Source organism: Cryptomeria japonica, chromosome 8, assembly GCF_030272615.1.
Source record: "Cryptomeria japonica chromosome 8, Sugi_1.0, whole genome shotgun sequence".
NCBI lineage: Eukaryota > Viridiplantae > Streptophyta > Pinopsida > Cupressales > Cupressaceae > Cryptomeria > Cryptomeria japonica.
The window spans coordinates 674127326-674154868 of NC_081412.1; the positions used below are offsets into that span (position 1 = coordinate 674127326).

Below are 27543 nucleotides of genomic sequence, written 5' to 3' on the forward strand. Positions count from 1 at the left end.
AGCAGAATGGAACCAATCTTTAAATGCATTACGGCGAATTAACGGGTTGAAGTTTAGTGAAGGTGATGATGAAGTGAAGTTTAGAGATGAAATTGTGAAAGAAATCTGGCGTATACTTCCAACACCCTCACCGAGGTATCATGTCCCTTGTATGCAAGGACAAGTACGAATGTGTCAGGTGAAAACACCTCTCTACTTTGTTTAGTTTTTATCACGCATTTATTCATAGGCTAATATATTTCTTATATTTATTGATTGCAGGGGTTGCAGATTAATCCGTATTGCAGGATTGTATGGAATACCGGGCCAGGGGAAAACCACACTTGCCAAGGCTTTCTGCAACTTCAAATTGGGGGATTTCGAGGGTAAAGTCTGCCATCTGGAATTTTCTAGAGGCGATTCATTCGAAAGAATTAAAGTTGCCCTGCGATATCTTACTTCCTGTCGCCAGTCGTATCTCCAAGAACTGACAGACCAAGATCAGGTGACCAATTTCACATGTTTTAATATTGTTTATGGGATGTTCTTCATTTCCATAAGAATAGTTTTTAAGCATTCTGAATTTTCTAATAAGACGTGGAAGTATTCTACATTTTCTTATATAACTCAGGCACAAGTTGGGTTATATAGAAGAGTGGAAGGGCCAAAGGGTATTGTTGGTTCTCGACAATGTCACAGAGGAAAGCATAGAGGAAGTGGCGTATTATCTGAAGGCAGAATTGGGAAAAAATAGCTGGATCCTTTTGAGCTCTCGGAGTGTAGATATTCTAGAAAAGTATTTCAAGATAGATAAGCAATCAAGCATGCGTGTACCAGGGCTTGAAGAGGAAGAAGCCATAGGCATCTTGTTGGAAAGGACATGTGTAGAAGAGTCAACGTTGGGGGCAGAGGACAAAGCTTTTGCTGTCAAGTGTGCAAAAACAGATGTTTGTTCCAAGAGGTCGGTCGGGGAGAAGGGACATTTCATCCGTTAGCTTTAAAAGCTTTTGGCGGCCATCTCTTCAGTAAATACGGTCCACATTTGTCAAAGTGGGTTTGTGACATAGAAGGCTGGGTAGACCGATGCGGTTATGGTTTGGATGACTTGTTAGCTGTGCTGGGCAAAGCTTTTGACGACTTGCGTCTCGAATATCGCACCATATTCATGCTTCTCACCCTCTATATGCCGGCTAATATGTCTCCCCACAAAGTTACTAAGTGGCTGGCAATGATTCTTAACAAAGAGATCACATTTATTGAGAAAGCAGTGAGTTTGAATATTTGGTTTTGAGAGTTTTAGTTTATGATTTGCGTGTTTTTAATTGAAAAACCGCTGAAGACTTGATTTATACGTGGTTTCAGGTTGAGGATCTTTGTAAGAAGGCTTTTATTAAAGAATCTATACCAGGAATTCGCATACACGACCTATATTTTGAGTTTGCTCAAAGTAAAGCAAAAGAAATGGGGAGATGGCTGTGGTGGAAGGGTGACCAACGTAGTACACGTGGGTTAATATCAGAAGTGAATGCAGGGTTTGAATTGGTTAAATTGGAGCAGTGCATGTATCTAAGATTGTTCCAGATCGCCCACCGGACCTTCAAAATGTGTTGGTGCTTCAGCTTGTAGGTGTGCAGAATATGAGCAAACTTGCTTTGGGTGGGATGGGCCGTCTCAGAAGCATTACATTACATAATTGCAAAGACCTAGTAGCCCTTGAAGGTATGGAAAAATTGCAACAGCTAGCGTGGCTTCAGATAAGTGAAGTAAATCCAATGTTTAAACTTCCCAAGCTAAGCAGCCTCAAAGGTTTACAATATCTTTAGATCAATTTTGCAGGCAGCCAGGTGATCAACAAGCTGGGAGATCGTACCGGTTGTGCTTTTCTGAGAGAGATTAATGTTTGTTATCGATCCCTCTGGGAGTTCCCAAGGTTGAAAGGTTTGCGAAATCTGGAGAAAGTTCAATTTAGTGTGTGTGATAAAATGAAGGGCCCCCTCGACTGTACAGAATGCGTGGAGCTTCAAAGTACTGTCATCAGTCGCTTCGGGTGGGCTTTGCCACCGGATGTCGTTGGACGTAAGAAACTATCCAAAACTGTACTGTGGGATCGTGATGCAGTGATGGCATATTCAGATATAGATGCCCCAAGTTCTCTAGAGGCATGTCTAGATGTAGATGTCCAGACAGAGACGGTTATTTCATCAATAGTTGTTTCAGCGCTCAAAAGTTTAGAGTCCTGTGACGGACTGAAAGATCTTCAACTATGGAATTTGAGGAATTTAAAGGAGCTTCCGAGTTTCAGACTCTTTTCAAATTTGATTGTGCTCAAACTTGGCAAGTGTGATATAAGGGAGCCACCGGATCTAACATGTTGCGTCTTGTTGGAGGATGTTTATTTTTGCACACTAGAAAATTTACGAAGCTTTCCTAACTTCTAGCTACTGAGGAAGTTAAAGATGTTAAGTTTATATAATTGCTGGAGGGTTGAAGATGCTCCTGATATTAGTGGCTGCCATGAATTACAGCTATTCCATCTAGTCTATAACGGCAGTATGAAAGGACTTCCCAACATGGGAGAACCCCCGCAATTAGAGGAAATCAAACTGAGTTGGTATTGTGAGAGTGAGGCCATTTCCCACATTGCTGAAAATGATCTTCAATCTTGCCTGGAGCACTTTAAAGACGAAACCTTCTCAAACTTAAGTGATGTAAGCGCACCAGAAGCGTTGAAAGAGTGGGAGTGGCTGAAGGGCAAGACAATGGTGGGAATAAGGTATGTCCGTGGAGGAAAGATGTATTATTCTATAACAGCTCCGTATGAATCGCACGACCGAAGCCAGTTTTTGGGCAAAGTAACGGTAGTTGAAAGCTCAATGTTTCAACCCGGTGTATGTCCCCCTTCATTAACATTTAGTGTGGCAGTCATGCTTTCGACTTACTCACTTCTCTGTTTAAGTTTTGATGGCTGGAGTGCATACTTTTTTACACTTTTTATATTGGCTGTGTTGTATTCTTACCGTATATGGTGTATAATTACTGTTTTCACAGAATCGTAATATTGTCATCCTATCCGGGGTCGTAGGATTGTTAATAGTTGTCGGAGGATTTTTGGCACGAGCACTTGCACCAATTCACGTGTTGGCCGAAGCTATTCTGGTTCCAAAACATATTATTCGTAGAGTATGATAGCGACGTGTTAGTCAATCGCTCATTTATTGAGAAATTGACAGTGTAAAACGCGCTGCATGTTAGTCAATTCCTACTGCCGTTTTAGAGCTATAATAGACGCGTCTGGGTTGAATATGAATGAACATAATTTAATATAAATTAAATTAATATACGATGTAAAATGTTTTTATTATTTGAAATGTTTTTATAAATATGTTTGCATTAAATATAAAAGAAGTATTATATCAAATTCTTTTTTAGCTATTTGCTCAAAGATATTGAACAAATGCTTTACTATAAGCGAGAATGAGTTTATTGTTGGCAAACCCTTCTTTGACATACTGAAGAATGTGATTATCCACAATGACATTATTGCAAAAAAATAAAATGTATTTTATTTTTATTTAATTACAATTATGAAAATATTTTTGAAACTAAATCTTTTGAAGGCTTTCTATAATGGAAACAAGCCCTATAAAAGACTCACAAGAATCTGTAAAAGAGAAACAAAACACAAAGATAAGCAACAAAGTTGAAAACACAATTTCAAAGATCCTTATCCATCCATCTTTCCTTCCTTATTTGGTTTGATTTTTTTTATTTTGTAATTAATAATATTATAGTATTATATTACAATAAATATTACATTGTATTACACTATCTTATGTTATATTATGATTTGATCAAGCTTTTATAGCTTTTATACGTACAACTAATTATGTGAGTTCAATATAATTCTAAAAGTTATAATTTATCGATTCACAGCCTTTTATAATTAACTATTTTAACGAATCGAATTTAGTTATACACATTTATTTATCTATCTCATATTTATGTAAAAATATATCTATTTCTTAATAAATATTTATATTTATTTCAGTGGTTAAGTAGTCCCAATGTCAGTCTTCATCATCAAGGGCTTTGATACTAGCAATGCATAATAAGAAATTGATACTCTGGTCCCCAACATTCTTATGAGCCTGCAACACCTCTGATTGCAATGTGATTACAACTAGGAATCTACGTGCCTGGCTTAGGTAGTATTCATATGGAAGTGTAATATTAAAATCCTCATCCACATTATTTAATGGCACATCAATATTACCCATAAATGAGTGTCTAAACAACATTTGGGCAAGCTTTTTTACCCATTACTTGGACACACCCAAATATAGCAACATAGCCAGGAAAAAAAGAGGGATATCAAAAGATACCTTGTATTTGTGTTGGGACCACAAGAATTCCTTACCCAGAACCTCCTTCATAGCATGCCGAATGTAATCATGGTTGTTCACCAGTACCCCACCTAGTCGCTTATCCATTATATCACCCATGAATGCCATCTATGACTTTGTGGCCAAAAGGACAATAGGCATTTCCATTGCAACAGGCTTAATCACAATAGGAAACTCAAGCACATTGAATACGAGGTTGAAATAAGGAGGTGTCTTGACTCTTCATCATGATTTTAGGATGGTTATGGTGCCTAAATCGTCTCGATATTAATTGGCATTAATGCATCTCTTACCATCACGCATGTGAATAGCCACTTCGGGAATTGTGCTATTTATTAGAAATATTTCCAAATCTTCTTGGGGAGCTCGTTCGATTACCTCGCACATACTAAAACATACACAACTCTTGCTATTACCTTACACTAATAGTTGTATTAAAATATACCCATCTATACACTAAAGATTTTTTTGACTAGGAAGTGGAAATCACATCCACTGTCAAATCATAAAATATCAACGACAAAGGATCAACTCCGAGCCTAACATCTGACAAAACAAAATTTGTCCTAAGCATTACCAGAATTGAGACAAGTGGCATTTTTTTATTGTATCGCAAGTGCAATAGTGATGAGTTATTATTAGTTAATGTCATTAAAAAGGAATTTATATATTTAATTGGCCGAACAAAACCAAAAAGAAAGATATCCTATTGCAAGGTGGGAAAACCAGAAAATTTCTTCCCAATGCAGAGCTGGATCCATATACTAAGCTGTTGCTAAAATTAATTAAGGAATGCCAAGTTAGAGGGGCAAAAAAGACGGAGGGAAAACAAAAAAGAATTTAATTCCTCTAGGTTGCAGTTAATGTCAAATTATTTATATAGAAAAATCAATAAAAAAATTAAGATTTTATATATGTCTATAAATTTATAAAACAATAGCATATTTTCCATTATATTTTATTTATTGGGGCTTGAGGACTTTTGTAATCTCTCCATCAATTTTTTATGAAACTTTCCTTGGCAAAGTTGACGTCAAGTTGGAATTTTGTTTACAGAGAATAGTATTAATTAAGCTTCTATCAATTATAAAATGTTGATTATTTTTTTAGTATATGGCCAACCACATTTTTAGAAAATTGTGAAGCGGATAGTTTAGCCAACTTAGTGGTGGATGGTTGTGATAGTACCACTTATGGGATAAGCATTTATTCATGTTGATGTTATGAGCAGCCCGTATTAAAATTTCACATCTGCATGACACTAAGAATATAAGATGGGGAGCTAGCCACTCCTATGGAGACTTTGATATTCTATGGTGTTGTGAACTTGTGTCATATTCTCTTTTAATCTCTCGACGAAGGTTTTTTGCCTTGGTATGGAGTTGGTGGTTGTCTATCATGGACAATCCAATTAGGTTGAGGTGCAAAAGACGTCAAATGGTTTTCTTGGGCATGATTTCAACCTTTAGACTAAAGTGCATTATAAAAGGTCATCACATTCCTTTCATTTAGGAATTAGAATTACAAGCCATTAAAATGGTGCTTAGGCATATTTTTTGGTTGATGAGAATCACTACCGAGTCAACTCAGACATTTCTTCCAGATTTTTGGCTTCGCTTTCAAATTTGGGGGGTAGAAAAGTTGATATTCTCCTTTTATTATGAGAGGGGTTTGATAGGCATTTTCTGGTGGATGCTTTGGATATGGCACTTTGGGTAGAAATTGGTGTAGGTATCCCTTGGGTGAATGACATCCACAAACTAGATGAGGGATAGAGCCAGCCATTCACCAATCATTTATTTTGGGTTCGAACAATAGAGGACTTGGCCACCATCATCATTGGGCCACAGTGAGTCGTGATTTCCTATGAAAGATAAAGGCGTTGGAGGCTGTTGACAATTTTGATTGGTTGTTTCACTTTGCTCAACTTGTGCAGGATGGGGTTTAGTGGTTTGGAGAATGAATTCTCCTTCTAATTCTAATTTTTGTATTTTTGTATTTCTATATACTCGGAGAATATGGATTTGTCACCATTTTCTTCAATGACTCTTTGTCTTTTTTGTTGGGGAAGCCGAGGCTTCCATTTTTGTAAATGGGGATCTATAAATGTGTTTTTGAAATATCTACTATTGATAAGCTTTTTGAATATTGATATAATTATATATTACAAATTTAAAAAAATAGTGATATAATTCATAGTAAAATTATTTTCTTTATTTTATTCGAAGCATGTTTCACCAAGATGAACTTTATAGTTATATATATTTCAAAAAATTTGCCTATAATTATAAATTTTTGGTTTACATCAAATGTTTCTTTCACTAAAAAATTATTTTATATTGGAAAAGAAAGATGAATATTCATCAACTTTTTCTACTAATTTTCCTCGATTCCAAGAAATTTTCCAACCAAATTTATATTACGTTTTCATGAAAAATGAAAAAATCCCCAATTTTTTTTTTCAATCTCTAAGTAACAAAAAATTCGCTAATATTTTACACCATTTTCAAGGGGGTGTTTCTTAAATTTTTCACTATTGTCTATCCTTTACATATGGATTCTATATTTTTATTTGATTGATATCTCATTTGACTTATGTAGAAATTATCATATGTACAGTTGCAAGTTTCATTTTAGTTTGCCACTAGGACATAAAAGGAGAGCATACGTAAGGAAATATTGAGGATTAAAAGACATTTGTGTATTTTAATTCCAAATTCAAATATAAAAGGTTAATTTTAAATCTATCTATTTTAAATATGTGGAAGACACACCAAGCAAGCTGATCTAAAGAAAGAAATGATTCGATGATAAATCAAAAAGACTATAATCAGTTTTAAAATGTAAATGAAAGGGTTTAGACCAAGTGCACTTAAATTTAACACTTTCCAATCATATTGAAATCTTTTGATCCAATATGATTAGCTCCAAGATACCATTTTTAACTCATAAACAAGTCCGTGAAATCATGAAAATATGATAGTTCAAAGCAAAGAAATATATTGCACAACTAGATTCATTATGATATTAGAATCAATAAAGAAACTCTTCAAAACATGATAAATTAATCTTATGATGTAATAAAATATATGCAAATTGAATATAAGATCATCAAAAGATTGCAATCTCATTTTTTTGCTTTTGACATAGTCAACAAAATCCTTTTTTTTTATTGTAATATTTTGTACTGTAAAAATAAAAATGAAAACAAGATACCTTGCTGAAATTCTATGAGCTTTTCAAAAATGTAAAAATTATAGAAAAATTCCTTAATTTGAGCCATAAAGAGTAGATTTATGAAAAAATAAAAAGTTTCAAATATTTAATTTTGTATTAATTATTTTATGTCAAAATTAAAAATGCAAAGAACAAACCCCTCTAATTTTTGGGTAACTGGAAATAGTAAATATACTTTTAGATTAATTTTTTTTTCTATAAGACTTATTTTCTTTACAAAAACATTTAGATAATTATTTATTTTTTCTTGTTTTTATGACTGAAAGTTTAAAAATTTAATTGCAAACAATTTAATACAATTTAGTGAGATGTTAAATAGTTGAATTATTTGGTTGCTATTATTGTTTTAAAGTTTATGTTTATAAGTGATTTAGATCTTTTCAAAATTTTGTCTCTATCTGTGATCAAAATGTTCTCATAGTGATTACGACTAAATTAAAACTAGTTTATCAATATTGTAAAAAAAATATATGTAAAATGATGCCGAGAGTTATCACATAATTGTCTTGCATGTTTATTAGTTGTCAAGAATGACATGGAGCTATGCTGCACTCTTTCACTCTCATTAAAAATGTAACAATTTCATATACTTAGAGACAACTTGCAATGATTCTATTTTATTTAGTAATTAAATAATACTTATAAGAAGCTGAAACATGCATGCATTTACCCGTCATCTACATATCAAATTTATTCAAAATCAATTTTTTGTTTACATTTGTATGTCATTGTAGATGCCTCTGGACACAACAAGTTAATTATTCTTATACCTATGATTAAATATTTTATCAATAACAAAATTCTGGTAAAGCAATACTAGAACTGTTCATATTGATAAAGGCATGGTAAGAATTACCATGAACACCGAGAATATTAGTTTTAAATACAGAGTATTACTAAGTCGGAGTGGAAAAAGAAGTTAATAGGAATGAAGGCTTGATGGGATCGAAATTCCGAGGATAGCAAGATTGTTATCCACCATGGCTTCCACAAACAGAGCACCCTGGCATGTACACTGTACTTGAAGCTCCCCATTTTCTTTACTTGTAAACCACCCAATGAAAGCAAAAATGGCCAGGGCCTTTTGAATTGTCTCTGCAGGATCTGCAGAAATACCCTGATGGGCATTGCAAACTAACAAAAAAGATCAAAAGCGAGTTTACTAATTAGGTTGTCAACGGAGGGGAGGTGGAGAATAGCTTTGGGTGAAGGCAGAGAGGGGGCTCAAATCTCTTTACATTCAACTCTCTTGAGCCTGCCTTCTCCATTCCTAAACTTCTTCTATTCCGAATCTGATTCTGCTCTGAGATGGATTGGATTAATGCTCTGATTCTTTAACAGACTCAAATTCAAAAAGTGTGATTAAAAGCTCGGGTACACTAGCCTTAAAAACACTTCTCCTGTTCTGTTTGACGGAGTTCACGAGATGATGATCGGTCTGGCTGATCATTGCTGTCTGTATCTTGGCCGCTGCATCCAAACATAAGTTGCCAAAGGTCTGTTTTGTTGACAGAACATTCAAAGATCCGATGTCATCTATTCGGCATAAAAAATGAAGGAAATGGACCGGCTGCCAAAGCTCAACCTGTTGCATCAGCCTTACACTTATGTCGTTTACAAAAATGTAAAGATGGAATGAAATTAATTATTTCAGAAAACACAACATTGCAAATTTGCAACTGAAGAGGTTAAACAATAGTGTTTTAGGGTTTACGGAGGGAGGTAAGGAATGTTATACTATTTCACATATAGGAAAATTATAATCTAAAATATTCGACATTTATTTTAAAAGTTGATTATTTAGATGGTATAATATAAGATTTCAAATCACAATTATTGAAAAAATTATAATATTTAATAATTTATTATTATTTTAAATATTAAATATTTATTAGTATGTATTTATTAAATACGTGTTAGGTAATGGTGAGTATTTGTTATTTTATATATCAATATTATCAAATCACTATTTGATCAATCAATTATAATTTTAATTTAATTTATTTACTAATATTAGTACAACTATTTGATATACTACATGCTATTAGTTCATTTTTATAATTTTCACATGTCAAAAGATCAATAAAGCTTAATTTTGGTCGTAGAACTCAGTAATTGACTTTGTATATAAGCTTGGATGATTTCACAATATATATATTAATTCCAAAGTAAATAAGATAACATTGATTGCCAACTTCCAACAATTATTATCTTTATTTAAGAACTATCACCTAACATAGCTCAATAATACAAATCAATAAAAAATAAAAAAAAATTTATACACTATCTCTCACAATCCCATCACTATTTTATTTATCAATATTACAACCACCATTCACTAAATCTATACATTACAATATTATTCTACTTTACAAAATTAAAAGAGAAAAGCTTTCACTAGAGTAAAGATGTGAAAAAACGAACTGAACAAAATATGGTCTAAGCTAGAGCATGCACTTAAAATCTCATTAATGTATAATCATTTATCTTGACATGAAAATTTTGGACACCACGTAGTGTTCCATTCAAGAATCATATTTAAGATCTGATCAAACTAAATATACATATTCTTGATTCCTAAAAATACAAATCTAATATTATGTAATCAAGATGATTTAATTCCATAACGATTTGAAATTCTCAAATCAACATGAATCAATTCTATATCGATATGAAATTCTCAAATCGACATAATTCAATTCCATTCTCATATAAAATTCTCAAAATAAAAAAATTGAATTCCAAACAAAAGCAACTCCAATCTTCATTGACAATAACAGAAGGATCCCAACTCTATCAAAATAAAGTTAAAAAAATGAATCTTTATTACAAAGAAGATTGCCCAACGACTACATTCTCCATATATTTCAAAATATATAATGTAAATTTTAAGTATTTCATCTTCCCATGATGTTAGATCAATAAAGCATATACATGAATAAGGTAGAAGGTAGAAGGATCAAGAGAGCTATTGAGAGCAAGTAATAGCAAGGGGTGGAGGAGGATCAGATTTTCTATTGGAGAGATAGTGATGAATGAGGGCATTACAGGTAGGTGGAGTCAGTATTAAACCTCATAGAGTAAGGAACACATTAAGTTTAGAGAATATTAGTCAATTCTGAATGTTTAACATTTTTAAGTCTAAAAGTATATTTTTAGTGTGACCACACACCTTAAACAACATATTAAGCCTAAAAAAATATCAATAAACGTTGAATGTTTAACTTTTAAACTTAAAACTGTAAGCTTAATGTGTGTTATTATTTGAAATGTTCTTATTTAATTAATTGTCACTTCCATAAACCATTCATAATTCTCCATTACCATTTAATTATTTCCTATTTACGTGCACATGAAGAAACACTTATCATATGATAATGAGACATGATAAATATTATTTAAAACATAGCCAAATTGCTACCTCTTGCCACTTGTCGATTGCCCAAGAGATGTATAGATACATGTCTTCACCCCCACGGAAGTTTCCTTATTTAGGTTTTTCTTTCCTCGATACTTTCTAGCCTGTCTTCCCCCACGGAAGTTTAGTTATTTAGGGTTTATTATCAAGAAATTGCATTTAGACGAAGATGGCATCGGGACTGTCCAACAGCGCCAGATTTAATAGGGAAATGGAAGACAGACGTGATGCTACCATAGGTACGCAAGTAGTAGTTCTTACGCAAAATCTATGTGCTTTTTTTGTTTTCCATTTTCCATTTTATTTTTAGTACTCTTTACAAATAAGGTGGAGGAAAGTGGATTAGATTTTTCTGAGTTGTCATTAACAGAAATTTCTACTGATAAAATGCTTAATTAGTTTGGTTACTAGTTATTACATTACATTTAAGGATTGATTGATTTTATATTGAAGAACTGCAAGATTGCCATACGTTTCAAGATGTAGATCGTGAATCCTTTCATATTCTTTCATATTGTTAAACTTTATATGATATAAAAAACCTAACAAATATTTCCTCTTTAATCACTCGATTTGTCAAACCAGCAGTAAGGAAACGAATGTATATGCTCTATGAGACACATGAAAGTTAACACAGCAGAAACAGAGAACTATTTTTCTGTTGATTTATTTAGTGTAAAATGCTTATTTTCAAATTAAATATTATAATTTATCTAATTTAATATGAGTTATAAAAAAAATGAATAAATGATAAAAAAATAATTATGAATACGTGGGTCAGGTGTTAGTTTGAGATGTAATACATATCTTTCAATATATTATATCCGTTAATGGATTGATTAAATCAGTATAGTTCAATAGAATTAATTTGAATTATTTTATTTATTAAAAATAATTTCATAAGTAAAATAATTTTTATAGAAATAATAAGTAAATGACTTTTGGCTTGCACAAGCAGGTGAGTTGGCTTGAGGGGAGGGTTTGTTCCCCACCGATCTCAGGTTTGACTCTCCTTTGGAGCTAAAAATGACAAATGACAGATCAATCTTGACTTATTCTATTCATATTGAATATTATTTTATTTTAATTGGTTAATAATTATTTTTTATTTAAATATTTATTTATTTAAATCCTATTTAATTACTCTATTTATTTTATGTTTATTTAATCCCTACTTTCTCTCACTCTTACGAGGTAAAGGTTATTGGTTCCCTACTTGTAAAAATATGTGTGACGGTTCACCTAAATTTCTTTGATGGGATATTAGTAAAATTTAATCATGTAGTAAAAAATTTAAATATTTTTCTTAGCGATGTGAAAGATAATAAAAGATAAAAGTTTATAAATAAATTAATAGTAAAATATACATTAAGAAAAAATTATTCAATATTTTAAGACATTTAAGTAACAAAATGTTCACATTGTTAATCTTTAAGAACTCATCAAGCTTCCCTAATAAACATCTGTCAAATCTATGGACAAATGCCAAACAAAATGTACATTCTTTTGGTCATCCTCACCTCACCAATGCCAAGTGGATAAGGCTTCAACAGTACAATCCAATCCCATTATGGTGACAATAGAGGAAGAGGATACAATAGAAAAATGTCTAGATCCATGATAGGAATCACAAAATCCTCCTAGAAATTCAAAGAATAACCCACCAAAATGTGACAATAAAAAATACATTAATCCTTGATATGTCAACATTGACATTAGGCTTGTACAGTTATCAACTTAAGTTATGGAATCAAATGGTTTTTTCTTAATTTTTTATTAGTATAGAGATCATGCTACAAAATAAGGATATAGGGCCAAGGGAGGGTTAAATGTGTGCAACAAAGAATCAAGACTTCAATTTGAAGCAAAAATAAAATGTGAGAGAAAAAAACAAAGATCAATATTTTAAAATGTGTTTAAGAATAATGTGTTTGAAGGTCTAGGTAATGACAAATTGTGATTTAGAGAAAGCCTAAGAAGTGATTCTCCCATGACCAACTCTTAGGAAAAACAACTATGAAACTAGAGAAGAGAAAGCTCCAAAAGTGTTGGGTATGGGAGAAAAATAGAAGGCACATTTAATATACTCCTTGTTTGTCAAAAAAGGACAAGAAGGAGAGGGAGAGTTGAGGGAAAGTCAAACACCAATATAATTTAAAATGTATTAATTTCCTAGCTAGTAATTAGGCTTGAACATTGTCTTTGGGTTTTCAAATTAGAGAACTTAACTTGTTCCATCTATATTGACTAAACTTGCAATCTAATTTAATGTTAAGATGAGTAGTTAAGGAGATTTGCAAAACCAGTAGTCTGTGAATAATTTTGAGATTGAAGGCTTATTTTTTTCAATTATTGAGCCATTTCCAATATTGAAGGTTACTATTGTAAGGGATGAAAAATAGGCAACAGAGTTCCAAAGTTACTAGTTGCCATATTTTTTGGATTCCAATCTTTAGAAAGGGGAAATACTAAATTTAGATGTGAGTTGTGGACATGATTTCCAAAATATAATGGGATCAATAATTATAAAACAAATTGAATTGAATTTTCAAGGAAATGTCCACCTTTAAGTTTTTTGATATTAGTAAGAGGGGTATTATCTTTCTCAAGCAAGAAATGATACGAAATGGAGAAGGCAAAACATAATCCATGAATCAATGTTTTGATCATACTAAGATAATTTATTGATGTATTTTACCAAGAATTACAAATGGAATTGATAGGTGTATATATTCGCGAGTTTCAAAAAAGGAGGAAGAAGAAACTTACACTTCTATTTGTCAAAGTCCTAGGAGTAGTTGGTACTAGTTGTTTGAATATTATGATGAACCAAATGTTTCCAAGTAGAATATTTATTAAAATTTTATACAATTCATTGAGTTCTAATACAAATTCCTTGAGTACATAAGGATCTATGATTACCAATCCTACTCTATGTATTATTTGAATGTTGTGAATCCATTTAGTAGCAAAGAAGATGTTTTTATTTACTCAGTTAGCCTAAAATATGTTACTAATCAACTAAGTTTGTTTCTTGTAACAATTTTTAGAGGGATTCCATTAAGGAGAGATGTAGACATGGCTATCCAAGCATCTGTTGTTGAAAATTTAATTTTTGTAGGCCATGGATAAAAATTTGTTGGTTTGCTTCAATATTTTATACTTAAATTTAGAAAAGAACCATTTCAACATTTATTTGAGAGATACTTTAATGCCAAATTGGATCCCAAGGTACCTCACATGATAATACCATGCTTCACCTCCCAAAATTCATTAGGGATCCAAATTGCCTAAGGGCTAGAATTTGTCATTATGAGCATAAATTTATGCATGAACAATGTATCTAGCTTATAATATAGAAAAAAAAAGCTCCAATATATCAATATTATGAGTTGATTCATCTATTTAATCCTTGATTAAAAATAATCCTTTTATCTAAAACATCAAGGTTAACTGTTAGCAAGATACCCTATATACACCTATGGGAGAGTGCATGTTAAAAGATATATACAAGAGCATCAACAGTGTGGATATCAAGGAATATATAATAGAGACAACCCTCACTATGATATTAACATCCATAAATTACATTTTTATTGCCTCAATGGTTTTGGTGACAAATAAAAAATATTATAAATTTTAAGAATGTGGGTCCAACATATGTGGTCATAGTGCTCATTAAAGTCAAGTTTTATAATTAGAGAGTCCTAGGTAGACTATTGATTTCAAGATTCAAATGTTGCAACATAGTTGACTGTTAATTAAAGAATAATGGAAGAAGTTGAAGAGAGTATTTGAAGGCGATGAAAATACAAAGCAAGCCAAGATTACAAATCTAGAGCACAAGTTTGAGAATGTGAGAATGTTTGATGATAAAAATATTGAAGGTTATATTGAATTAAATTGAAAATGCTCTTAGAGGTGTTTGTTGAACAATAGAAGAAAGTGAAGTTGTACCAAAGATAATGACAACATTGCTCAAAACATATAAATTGAAGAAGTATTCTATAAAGGAAAGCCATGATATGAATAAGTACATTGTGGATTAGATCCTTGGTTCTCTTGATGTCTTTGAGATTTCTAAATTTGATGACATAAAAAAGGAAAGGAAGGAATTTTCATTCAAAGGTACATATAAGTGTGAAGGTGAATTGGAAGAAAATGAAGACTTGGATGACATTGAAGCATACTTTGTGACAAGATTGAGGAGAGGAACTAAGAAGTACAAAGGTAATTTACCCATAAAATATTTCAATTATGGAAGAATTTGTATTTATACTTCTAGATTTATTTATGAAGAAGAATATGGTGGAAGATATAATGATGATAAAAAGGAAAGGAGAACTGTAGAGGAAATAATGAAGATATTAGAAGAGATGAGAGAGACAAGAAGAACAAGAGTTTTTGTTCAACAGAGGCCTGCTCATCTTAAGATGAAGATGAAAATGAGTCAACTGAATAATATTTGATCTTCGCTATAGAAAAAAATAATGATGGGTGGTCTCAAAGTTTAGAATATGCAAAAGAGTGAGAAATTTGTAAGTGTGAATACTACACTACATGCAAAATTGGAACCAAATTCATGGAACATTTACATTAGATGTTCAAACCATATGATTGGTAATGAAGACAAGTTATTAACCTTGAAAAATATGATGGTAGATCAATTAAGTTTGTAGGAGAAGAAGTTGCACCTATTTGTGGAAGAGGAATCATCTCAATTGATGGTAAGCTGAAAGCTATTGATGTTTATTATGTTAATCTATTAAGTGTGATTCATATGTGTAGAAAAGGTTATATGGTAATATTTTAGGGATTTAGATGTGAAATCAGAAAAGAAATCTCTATAATATTGATTGCAAAAGGTACAAGGACTAATGACAATGTTTACTATGTAAGGGATAATAGTGGAGGTATATTTTTAATAAACACAAAGTAATGAATATTGGTTGTGGAACTAAATGATGGGACATATCAATTTTGATGATATGGTGAAGATTATCTCTAATCATATTGTGAGATATTTAACAAGGATTGCCAAACCTATCGATATTGTGTGTGGGGAATGTAAGTTGGGAAAGTAAAAAAAGAGGAAATTTATAAACAAGGAGTATGCCACCTTCTATCCTTTAGAGTTGATTCATACAAATCCATGTAGACCTACAAGGACAAGAGGACTAAGACGAGAAAGGTATTTTATGTTACTTATAGATTATTACTATAGAATGACTCGAGATACTTTCTTAAGAGAAAATTATGAAGGATTAGATATGTTTAAAGTATTCAAGTCAATGATTGAGAATCAAATATATGGTAGAATCAAATTTTTAAGGTCAAATAGAGATAGGAAATTATATCAAACAAATTCATTATTTTTTGTGAAGAACATGGTATTAGGAGTCATTATTTGACTTTGAGTGCTCCTCAACAGAATGGTGTAGTTGAAAGAAGAAATAGGACTATTGTTGAAATGGCTAGAACTATATTGAAGAATTCTAACCTGCCTAATGTATACTAGAAAGAAGTTGTCAATATTGTTGTTTACCTTATTAATTAGGTATAGATTAGAGTAAATCAAACAAAGACACCTTATGAACTTTTGAATCATAGACCTTCTTGTGGAGACGTAAAAAGAGAGACTAGGTGACTAGGACCTAATCCCACTTTTGCCAACACATTGGGAATACAAAAGAGCCTAGGGAGATAGCTCACTTTGGCTACTTATTGTGAGAAAAAGAGAGAGGAAAGGATTATCTCTTAGCTTTTATATTCCTCTTTTTGTATGTGATGAGAAAAATTAGGGATTCGATTGATCAATTAGACTAGGAGATAAACAGTGAAGCACACATAAACTGAAATTGCACAAACTTGCAGATCTAAAACTAAGATACTAAAAGAAGATAAGGGGGAGGAATTTGGATGTGTACCTGATGCTAAAAACTGAGCCAAAATGACCAGGACCAGGGTGCCACACCCCTATCCTTGAGAATCTGATAGAAAGCTACAACTGAGAGGATGTAATTCTGAGACCATAAGCCTGTACCCTATCAAAAATTATTGAAAATGAAGGGGACCTAGGTGCCACGCCCTATCCTAGGAAGGACCAAGGTGCCACACCCTTGTCCCTGATGTATTAGGGCAGATTTGAGACCTTAAAATAGTTCCTATGCCTTTTGCTAATCCAGGAAGTCTTTCGGGTACTTAATTTTGCACCTCCAACTGAAAAGAGAGGGTTTGGGTGGATAAATAGAGTTTTTCCATAGTCAAACCCTTGTGTTGGTGATTTCTACCTGCACAAATAGTCAATTTTTATAATAAAATACTGTGTGCAGGAATCTTGTGTATGTGCAAGACCCTAGAATGAAAGTAAACAATCTAGAGCAACCCTAATTTCTTGTAATCGACAAAGTAAATGATCTAAATCAATGATGAAAAGTGATCTAAAGTATGAATGTAAATGTGCAAAAGAGTTTAAAGAATCTCATATAAAGACATGAAAATAACATGAAATCATACCAATCCCCAAGGGAGAGATATTTGTCACTAGATCTCCTACTATTCTTCATTGTCTTCGAAGCTCCTAATTGATGATGAATGCTTGATGAATACTTGATAAATTATTGATGAATGTTGTTGAAGACTGTACATGGGCTTCTCTTTCACTAAATAGAAGGCTCCTTGTGCTCTCTCCAACAACTTTTTCTTAGATTCGATTAGATCCCTTCAAATGAAGAAAGAGAGCTCCTATGTATGAAACACTAGATCTTAATTTCATCTTTAGGTTGACCTAGAGATTGAATTTCCCACAAATTTCTTGAGGTTAATCATTATTATATCATAGATTTATGCTTCCAAAATTTTGAGAAAAAAGTCGGGGACCATGTGCACTTTGCACATGGTCCGACCAACTTTTCACCAAATTTTTAATAGACCTCGTACAAGTGGACCTCATGTTCCTCCATTGTCTTTTAATAGACCAAAATATCATCTAAAAACACACAGATAGAATGATCAAGATAGGTGTACAACACAATATTCATCAAACTGATGAACATAGAGGGAGAATTCTTCAATTGAATTGGAACCACCATAAAGTTTTAGTGTCCATAAAAAGTATAAAATATTGTTCAATTAATGTTAGGATCATGAATAAAAATTTGATGGTACTCTAAGTTGATATCAATCTTGGAGAACACCAAGTGGCTCTCCTCCTCTGATCCAACAAATAGTCAATTCTTAGCAAGGGATATTGATTATTCACCATCACCTTATGTAATTGTTAGTAATCAATGCACAAATGCAAAGACATTTTGCTAAAAAAACTATGTTTCTAATTTTTTAATCAAAGGATTATTTTGATATTTGGGAAGTTTTGGGAACTTGTTAACCTTTCTTTTAAAGTAGGTTTTTTTGATTTTGGAAAGGCTTTGTAATAAGTACCCAGAAATTTAAACTTGGGATCTAGCCAATAAGTTTTATAACCTTTCCATAGTGTTTATGAAGATATAATTCTACAATTTCAATATCTAGAAGAAATTTAATATATTTACTTGAAACTTGGCCACATTTCTTATATTAACTCTATAAAGCTCTCTTAAATTAATTTCATTGCAAGTTTAACAAAATCCTAATTTAAACATTTCCACAAACTTCTAATGGCTTTTTTTTTATTTTAATATCCCCCAAATGGAAAGGAATTTAGCCCTATTTTTTTTTTCAAATTATGTGCAATGGAGACATGATCATCCTTTTAAATTGATTTTATCCAAAGGAAAAAAAAAAATCCAATAGAGACACAATCACCCCTGTAAAATGATTTTAAATATTTTTGTGAATCTCAATTGAACTAGACAATTACTTCTAGTGTACTAATTGAAACAATGAATTCTATTTATTTTGATCATTTAAAATTCATGTGTAAATTCATCTAAGCATTATGCAACAATATTACAAAAACTTTGAGTAGGTGCAACATTCATGATGATGAGCAACTATGACATCTTAATGCAAAAAACTTATGACATTGATACTTCTTAAAAATCATGACCTAAGTTTGAGAATAAATTTGATACTTGAAGTTGATTGAGGCATTTTGAACTAATAAAAATTGACTCAAGAAAAATATTAAGATATAGGAACACAATTTACATAGTGATGCTTACCAACTTGATAATCAAGGAAAAGTTTAAGAGTTGGTCAAGTTAAAAATGAGGCAAAAATATGTCAAGTGTCTTCTCCAAATCCTTGAAAAGATCCACTTATACATAGACCCTCTTTTGAGGTTAGGTTGATAAAAATATCTTTGATTTGATATAGACAATAGAGCTTAGAGATGTTGCTTTTAGTGTCAAAAAGTTCAAACATGGAAAGGTTAAACCAAAAATCTATACCTCATAGAGGCATGCAATGTTTTCTTATTAGAGATGATGAAATCTCTAGTCCAGGTTGAGAAGAAAATTAAAAAATAACAAACAAAATAGAGGTCATGTTTAAGGATGTATTTGGCATGGTTGGATTCAACAAATTAAGAAAAAATAAAAAAAATAGTAAGGTCTTTTATGGAATCAAGGTGAATTTTACGCATGACCTAGAGATTGGTGATATAATCTTTCAGTATGCTTTCAAGGGGATACTTCCAACAAAATATCCCATTAAAGTATTTTTTTCTAACAAATGATATACATTACAAATTTAGGAATGAGAAGAAGAAAATTAGGTGGTGTTTCAATAGACATGCCTCATAGAACACCTTGGGGAAAACATTCCTAAGCCTCTTGAGTGTAGGTGTCATTGTTAAGAACCATTCAATCTTTAGCTCCATCAACAATCATAGAGTGATGAAAGAGTGAGATCATTTAAAGGGTTAAAAAATGGCTATAAGCATGGTATCTTAAAAAAAACATTGGAACGAATATGGACTAACAAAGACAACTACCTTCATAAGATATAGTATGACATGAAGAATGCATGAAACAAAATCCCAACAAAACCAAAATTCTCCATCACCAATCACCTATATATATAGTTTATATATGTGAGATATTGCCAAGATCTAGAGGCAATGGAAAGCACAAATAAGAGAGAACAAAATAGATGATAGAAATAATCTGTATTCTATCAAGATGCAAAATATAATCAACTAGATCATTACAAGATGTTCAATGAATACCCGTACAAATAATGTAGATGAGCCTGCTTAAATAGGGAAGGCTAATAGATATGTGAGCACACAAACATAACATGTGGCTCAATAAGAAACAAGGGTAGGTAGGAAATAGGTGTGGGTAGATAGGAGAAACAATAAAATATTCCACATGAGGTGGAATGTAACGAGAAGATAAAATCAACACCATAAAAGGTGGAAAGTCTCCTACACATACTATCTCAATGTGGCACAAACACCCAAGTGTCTCATATCCAAACTACTATTAAATGCATGTACCTAAGTAAACTTAAGTAAAGTGTAATAATATCCATGATGAATAATTATTTACACTAACACCCCCCCTTAAGTGAAACTTAGGGGAATGCACTAAAGTCTACAATGCAACTAAGCAATGCAAGATGGGTCCCAAGTATGAGACCATGTTAGGTACCCATGTACATATGTAAATGCAATCTCCCATAAACAAAGAGAGAGAGAGAGAGAGAGAGAGAGAGAGAGAGAGAGAGAGAGAGAGAGAGAGAGAGAGACCCAATGGGAAAAAACTCCCCCCCCCCCCAAAAAAAAAAGAATGATGAATGAGAAGAACAGAAATATGTTTGCCCCATAAGAGAGAAGAAGAGACCACAAAGCTCTCCTTCAATGTCGAATCTCCTGCAAAGCTGGTCCAATGATGATGACCAAAATACCTCCCCATAAGGAAGAAAGAGAGCCAATGTTGCACCAATAATGTCAAAGTGTGACAAAACTAGGTACCAAGTCAATGACGATGAATCACTCACTACAATAAAAAGAAGATCAGGCATTGAGACAACCTGTTTTAAGAATCATTTGGATACTTGTAAATAGCAGAAATACTGGTACAATCTAAGTCTCACGAGAGTCATACACAAATGTGTACAATCTAAGTCTCAACCGAAGCCATGCACCAAGTCTCACAAGATATTCTTAATCTATGTGTACAAGAGGATTACATTAAATAGTCAACAATGACAAGATACAAAGAGGTATGACACTTTATGATAATACAGGTACAACATTGCTCATGCAAGAGCATACATCATGACAAATATTCAAATGTGAAAACATGAAAATGATGCCACTAACAAAGAAGCCCTATAGAATACTGCAGATGAAGATGCCTCCGAATGGAATTTCACCAAGACATATAAATGAACAACTGACCCACCATAAAAAGATCATGTTGGCACTTGCAAATAAGGGAAAAATGGACTTCTAATTTCAATGATTACAACTTCTCAAAATGAGATATAAGAGACTTTAACAAATATTGCTAGTGATCTAAACTAAGATTCAAGCAAAAATACAAGTACAAAATAGCCAAAAATGACTAAATACTGAAAGTACAATATCTACTCAAATTCACAGAAAACTAATGGCAGTTTATGAAAGTAGACAAAAAATTATGCACTTTTAAAAAAATGGCACCTGAAAAAGAGTCTATATGAGCTCGAACGAAGCCTCCAAAGTTGAAAAAAATGAAAAATCATGATTTCAAAAAGACCTATATCCGAAAATCAGAAAACTCTTGCACCATTTTATAGATCACGAAATTCTACCCCCCCCTCAAAAAAATTGCTCAATAAAAGGAGTTCGGATGAGTAAGATATCACTATTTGAAAATTGCCTGCAAAATTATAATTTCTGGAACATTTTCGTCACAGTTTCAAACTTCAAATGCCTCTAGATTTGGCCTTCAAAGTCCGATTTGGATGAAACAAAAGACAAAACTGACTTTCTTGGACCTCCTCAATCCAATGGTAACCTTAGATTTGACCCATCAAATTTCGATAATAACTTGTAATAGAAAGCTTCAAAATACACAACCCCAAATAGCATCAAATTTCTCTCAATTGACAAACCAATGACACTCTAATGGCTCTAATACCATGTGAGATTTTGCCAAGATCTAGAGGCAATGGAAAGCACAAATAAAAGAGAACAAAATAGATGATAGGAATAAATTGTATTCTATCAAGATGCAAAATATGATCAACTAGATCATTACAAGATGTTCTATGATTGCCCGTACAAACAATGTAGATGAGCCTTCTTATATAGGCAAGGCAATATGGATATGTGAGCACACAAACATGACATGTGACTCAATAAGAAACAAGGGTAGGTAGGAAATATGTGTGGTAGGTAGGAGAAACAATAAAATATTCCACATGAGGTGGAATGTAACAACAAGATAAAATCAACACCATAAAAGGTGGAAATTCTCTTACACACACTATCCCAATGTGGCACAAACACTCAAGTGTCTTATACCCAAACTACTATGAAATGCATTATCCTAAGTAAACTTAAATAAGGTGTAATAATATCCATGATGAATAATTATTTACACCAACAATATATATATATATTTATTTCAAAAAATCCACTATATTATATTTCTAATATTTTATTTTTAATAATTTTATTTTTAAGCATTACTATACATTTTAAACTTAAAAAAATAAACATGAATTAAAAACAGTTTCTTTACCCAATCACATCATAGTGGTTTCTCCCATTACTTAAATTGAAAAATGATTATCCAACATTTATAATACACTAAACATCTAACATAATGTATTTATAATATATAAAAGATAATAATGATTTGATGCTGAATAGTTGTTTGCCTTGGAGTAGTTTACTATAGCATAGATAAAATATAGCATAAATAAGATAAGACAAACGGACTACTCGAGCTTTGGCGTAGTGGAATTTTTTTAAAGCCTTTATTTTGAGATTCTTAAATTTTGTATAAACATTAGATCAGAGGAACTGTCGTATATGATATTGAGATTTCTTGAAATTAAACCGTACACAAATATATGTACGAAAGTCCTTGGTTGCTTGTCTTCGCTACCCGTTCATAAATGCATGCTTATGTTTATAATTTATTGTGTGAAGAAATACAAGAAGAATGTCCCCCAACGGATCAGATCGACAACACTCAAGTCATGAATTACAGCAGCCGAGAATACTGGCGTTCGACTGTGGAGATGACAAATTTTTGCACAATTAAGTCCTCCCAGCCGAACACAGCGATTCGCAGGTTAAATAAAAAATTTCAAATTATTTGAATGTTTCGCTCTTTCTCCGCCATACGAGTCCAACTTTAAAACTCACTCCTTATGTGAATTAACAGTGATCGAGGACAGAAATTTTTGGCTCAAGATGTATTTCTGAGTCACAGTGGTAAGCAGAAAATTTTTGTTAGGCAGCTATACAGAGACCTCACAAACCAGGGCGTGTCCTGCTTCTTTGATCAAGATCGCGAAAGTTTGCCAGTGGGCGACGATTTCCCCCATCGTATATTTGAAGCCGCTAAGACATGCCAAGTAGCAGTTTTACTTCTCTCTATGGATTTCCTCGAATCAAAGTGGCCAATGCTCGAACTCTCTGCTTTTGTGGAAGCCAGAGACAGAACCCGTACAAATCCCAATCTCAAAATTTTACCCTTGTTCTTCCATATTTCACCGGATACTCTTAAAAACATTTCGGCCGACGACGAAAAGTGGAAACAATTGGAGAAATCCGAGGAAAAGCGAGCCGAATGGCACCTATCTTTGAGTGCAGTACGGCGAATTAACGGGTTAAAGTTCAGTGAAGTTGGCAATGAATTGGAGTTTAGAGATGACATTGTGAAAGAAATCTGGCGTATACTTCCAAAACCCTCACCAAGGTGTCATGTTCATTGTATGCAAGGACAAGTACGAATGTGCCAGGTAAAGACCCCTGACTTCCTTCTTTTGCTTTTGTCACTCATATATTCATAGGCTAATGTATTTCTTATATTTATTGGTTGCAGGAGGTTGCAGATTTCTTCAACACTGTCCATCCAGACAAAAAGGGTATCCGTATTGCAGGATTGTATGGAATAGCGGGCCAGGGGAAAACTACACTTACCAAAGCTTTCTGCAACTTCAAATTGGGGGATTTTGAAGGCAAAGTATGCCATCTGGAATTTTCTAAAGGCGATTCATTTGAAAGAATTAAAGTAGCTCTGCGATATCTCACTTGCTGCCCTCAGCCATATCTCCAAGAACTGACAGACCAAGATGAGGTGGCCAATATCTCACATGTTTTAATTTTGTTGAAAATATGTTCTTCCTTTCCATATAGAAGATTTTTAAGTATTCTGAATTTTCTAGTAAAACTGACAGGCGCAGGTTGAGTTATGTAGAAGAGCCGAGGGTAAACGGGTATTGTTGGTTCTGGACAATATCACAGAAGAAAGCATAGACGAAGTGACGTATTATCTTAAGGCAGAGTTGGGAGAAAACAGCTGGATCCTTTTGAGCGCTCGTAGTGTAGATGTTCTCGAAAGGTATTTCAAGATAGATAAGCAGTCACGCATGCGCGTACCAAGGCTCAAACAGGTAGAGGCCATAGCCATCTTGTTGGAAAGGGCATCTGTAGAAGTGTCAACGTTAGGGGCAGAGGACAAAGCTTTTGCTGTCAAGTGTGCAGACAGATGTTCGTTCAAAGAGGTCGATCGGAGAGAAGGAACATTTCATCCGTTAGCCTTAAAAGCTTTTGGTGGTCACCTCTTCAGTAATTACGGTCCGCATTTGTCAAAGTGGCTTGCTGAGATAGAAGGCTGGGTAGACCCATGCGGTTATGGTTTGGATGACTTGCTGGCTTTGCTGGGCAAAGCTTTCGACAACATGCGTCCCCGATATCGCACCATATTCATGCTTCTCACCCTTTATATGCCGCCTAATATATCTCCCCACAAAGTTATTGACTGGCTGGCAATGATTATCAACAAAGAGATCAGTAAGTATGAATATTTGCTTTTAAGACTTTTTATTTTATGATTTGGCTGTTTTTAATTGAAAAACCGCTGAACGCTTAAAATATATACGTGGGTTTAATTTATGCGAGGGTTCAGGTTGAGGATCTATGTAAGAAGGCTTTTATAGAAGAATCTGGACCTGAAATTCGCATACACGACCTATATATTGAATTCGCACAGAGCAAAGCAAATGAAATGGGAAAATGGCTGTGGTGGAAGGAGGATTCGCGTAGTACACGTGGATTAATGTCAGAAGACAATTCAGGGTTTGAATTGGCTAAGTTGGAGCAGTGCATGCATCAAAGACTGTCCCAGATCGCCCCACGGGACCTTAAAAATCTGTTGGTACTTCAGCTTGTAGGTGTGCAAAATATGAGCAAACTTCCTTTGGGTGGGATGGGCTGTCTCAGAAGTATTACACTCCATAATTGCAAAGATCTGAAAGCGGTTGAAGGTATGAAAAATTTGCAACAGCTGGCGTGGCTTCAGATAAGCGAAGTAAATCCATTGTTTAAACTTCCCGAGCTAAGCAGCCTCAAAGGATTACAACATTTGCAGATCAATTTTGCAGACAGCCTTGTGCTCAATCAGCTGGGAGATCTTACCAATTGTGCTTTTCTGAGAGAGATTAATGTTTGTTGTCGATCCCTCTGGGAATTTCCAAGGTTGAATGGCTTGCGGTATTTGGAGAAGGTGGAATTTAGTGTGTGTGATAATGTGAAGGGCAAATTCGACTGTACAGAATGCGTGGAGCTGCAGAGTATTGTCCTCAACAGTTGGTCCCGGTGGGCTTGGTCAACGCCCCTCGTTGGACGTAAGAAAATATCCAAAACTGTATTGTGGGATCGTGATGCAGTGAAGGCATGTCCAGATTTAGATGCAGTGAAGGCATGTCCAGATATAGATGCCCAGGTAGAGTCTTTTGTTGCATCAAAAGATGTTTCAGTGCTTAAAAGTCTAGAATCTTGTGAGGGGCTGAAAAATCTTCAACTATGGAATTTGAGAAATCTAAAGGAGCTTCCATGTTTTAGACTCCTATCAAATTTGATTGTGCTCAAACTTGGGAAGTGTGGTACAAGGGAGCCCCCGATCTAACATGTTGTCTCTTGTTGGAGGATGTTTGGTTTTCCACACTAGAAAATTTACAAAGCTTTCCCAACTTCTCACAACTGAGGAAATTAAAGAAGTTAGGATTATATGATTGCTGGAGGGTTGAAGATCCTCCCGAGGTTAGTGGCTGCCATGAATTACAGGTATTCCATCTAGTCTACAACGACAGTATGAAAGGACTTCCCAATATGGGAGAGTTCCCACAATTAGAGGAAATCAAACTGAGTTGGCATTCTGAGAATGAGGCCATTTGCCGCAGTGCTGAAGATGATCTTCAACCTAATGAGGATCTTGAATCTCGTCTGGAGCACTTTGAAGAGGAAACCTTCTCGAACTTAAGTGATGTGAGCGCACCAGAAGCATTGAAAGAATGGCAGTGGCTGGAGGGCAAGAGCATTATGGGAATAAGGTATGTCCGTGTACGGAAGATGTATTATTGTATCACAGCTCCATATGATTCTGACGAGCGAAGCCAGTTTGTGGGAAAGGTGACGGTATTTGAAAGATTAATATTTCTACCCGACGCACTGTTTTTTTCATATATATTATTGATAACACTCTTTCTTTTAAGTCACATAGTTCCAAGACTAGAGCTGTTAGTTCGGGAAGCTCAAGGCATCAAAAATGGGAGGCTTCAGCGGTGCTCATGGTGCAGTCACATTGATTCTGCATCTGTTCTTCTGCTTCTTCTAACGCTTGTGTTTATTTCTCACTCTGTGTGGTCAGTAATTAGACGAAAGTTTTCAACAGTTGGACGCTATCTTAATTTTGGTACACTAGTTGCGGTAGTTAAACAGGATTTTCTTGCAATTTCAACACTTGGGACGATATTTTCAATTATACAAAGTATAATTGGTTGGTATTCGGGAGCCCACAGTTGATTTCGAATCTTTAATCATAGAAGGGGGTAAAAATTTATTAAAAACAAAGAGACTTATAAAGGATCTACAGCTCAGCAAAGAATTACATAGTGTTATCTTTCAAAATTAATTAATTGTTATTTTAAAATCTATAGGTTGTAGTTAGACAGCCTCCTAGTGTTATTTTAGTACTTGGTTTATGTATTCAATTTTGGAATGTATATATAATTGTTATCAAGTACTTGTGGTCCTAAGATTTTTAGTCTTGTAAATTTATATAAAAATAAATAAATGATGAAATTTTTGTCAAGATGGATCTTTATATAAGCAAATCTATGAATGTCATGTAAAAAAATATAAATACTTTCCTTGAAAAGTGAAATGATTATTTTTTGGCTTTATATAAAATGTCATGACTATCCGATATAAGTATGTCATTTAAACAATTATTGTAACATGGAAAAATACTATTCTTATGTATATAACAATTGGGGTGACAAAGCATCTGCATTTGAGTACTTCATATTATATGCTTGTCCTATCGCAAATATAAA

At 33.4% G+C, this 27543-nt stretch overlaps 1 protein-coding gene across 1 annotated transcript; it reads left to right on the forward strand.

Annotated features, from left to right (window-relative positions):
* Positions 1–23094: 23094 nt before the first annotated feature.
* Positions 23095–26114, forward strand: LOC131075231 (disease resistance protein ADR2-like). Its single transcript, XM_058012062.1, has 5 exons — positions 23095–23273; positions 23367–23946; positions 24030–24284; positions 24385–24975; positions 25116–26114. Exons 1-5 carry the CDS (start codon positions 23095–23097, stop codon positions 26112–26114), a joined length of 2604 nt encoding a protein of 867 aa, XP_057868045.1.
* The last annotated feature ends 1429 nt before the right edge of the window (positions 26115–27543 follow it).

What these genes read in the sequence shown, in the direction of transcription:
- LOC131075231 (XM_058012062.1), top strand. Translation starts at nt 23,095, where the DNA reads ATGCATGCTTATGTTTATAATTTATTGTGTGAAGAAATACAAGAAGAA. An exon ending in CCGAACACAGCGATTCGCAG is followed by an intron (nt 23,274 to 23,366) that starts GTTAAATAAAAA and finishes GTGAATTAACAG; the next exon opens with TGATCGAGGACAGAAATTTT. An exon ending in GACAAGTACGAATGTGCCAG is followed by an intron (nt 23,947 to 24,029) that starts GTAAAGACCCCT and finishes TATTGGTTGCAG; the next exon opens with GAGGTTGCAGATTTCTTCAA.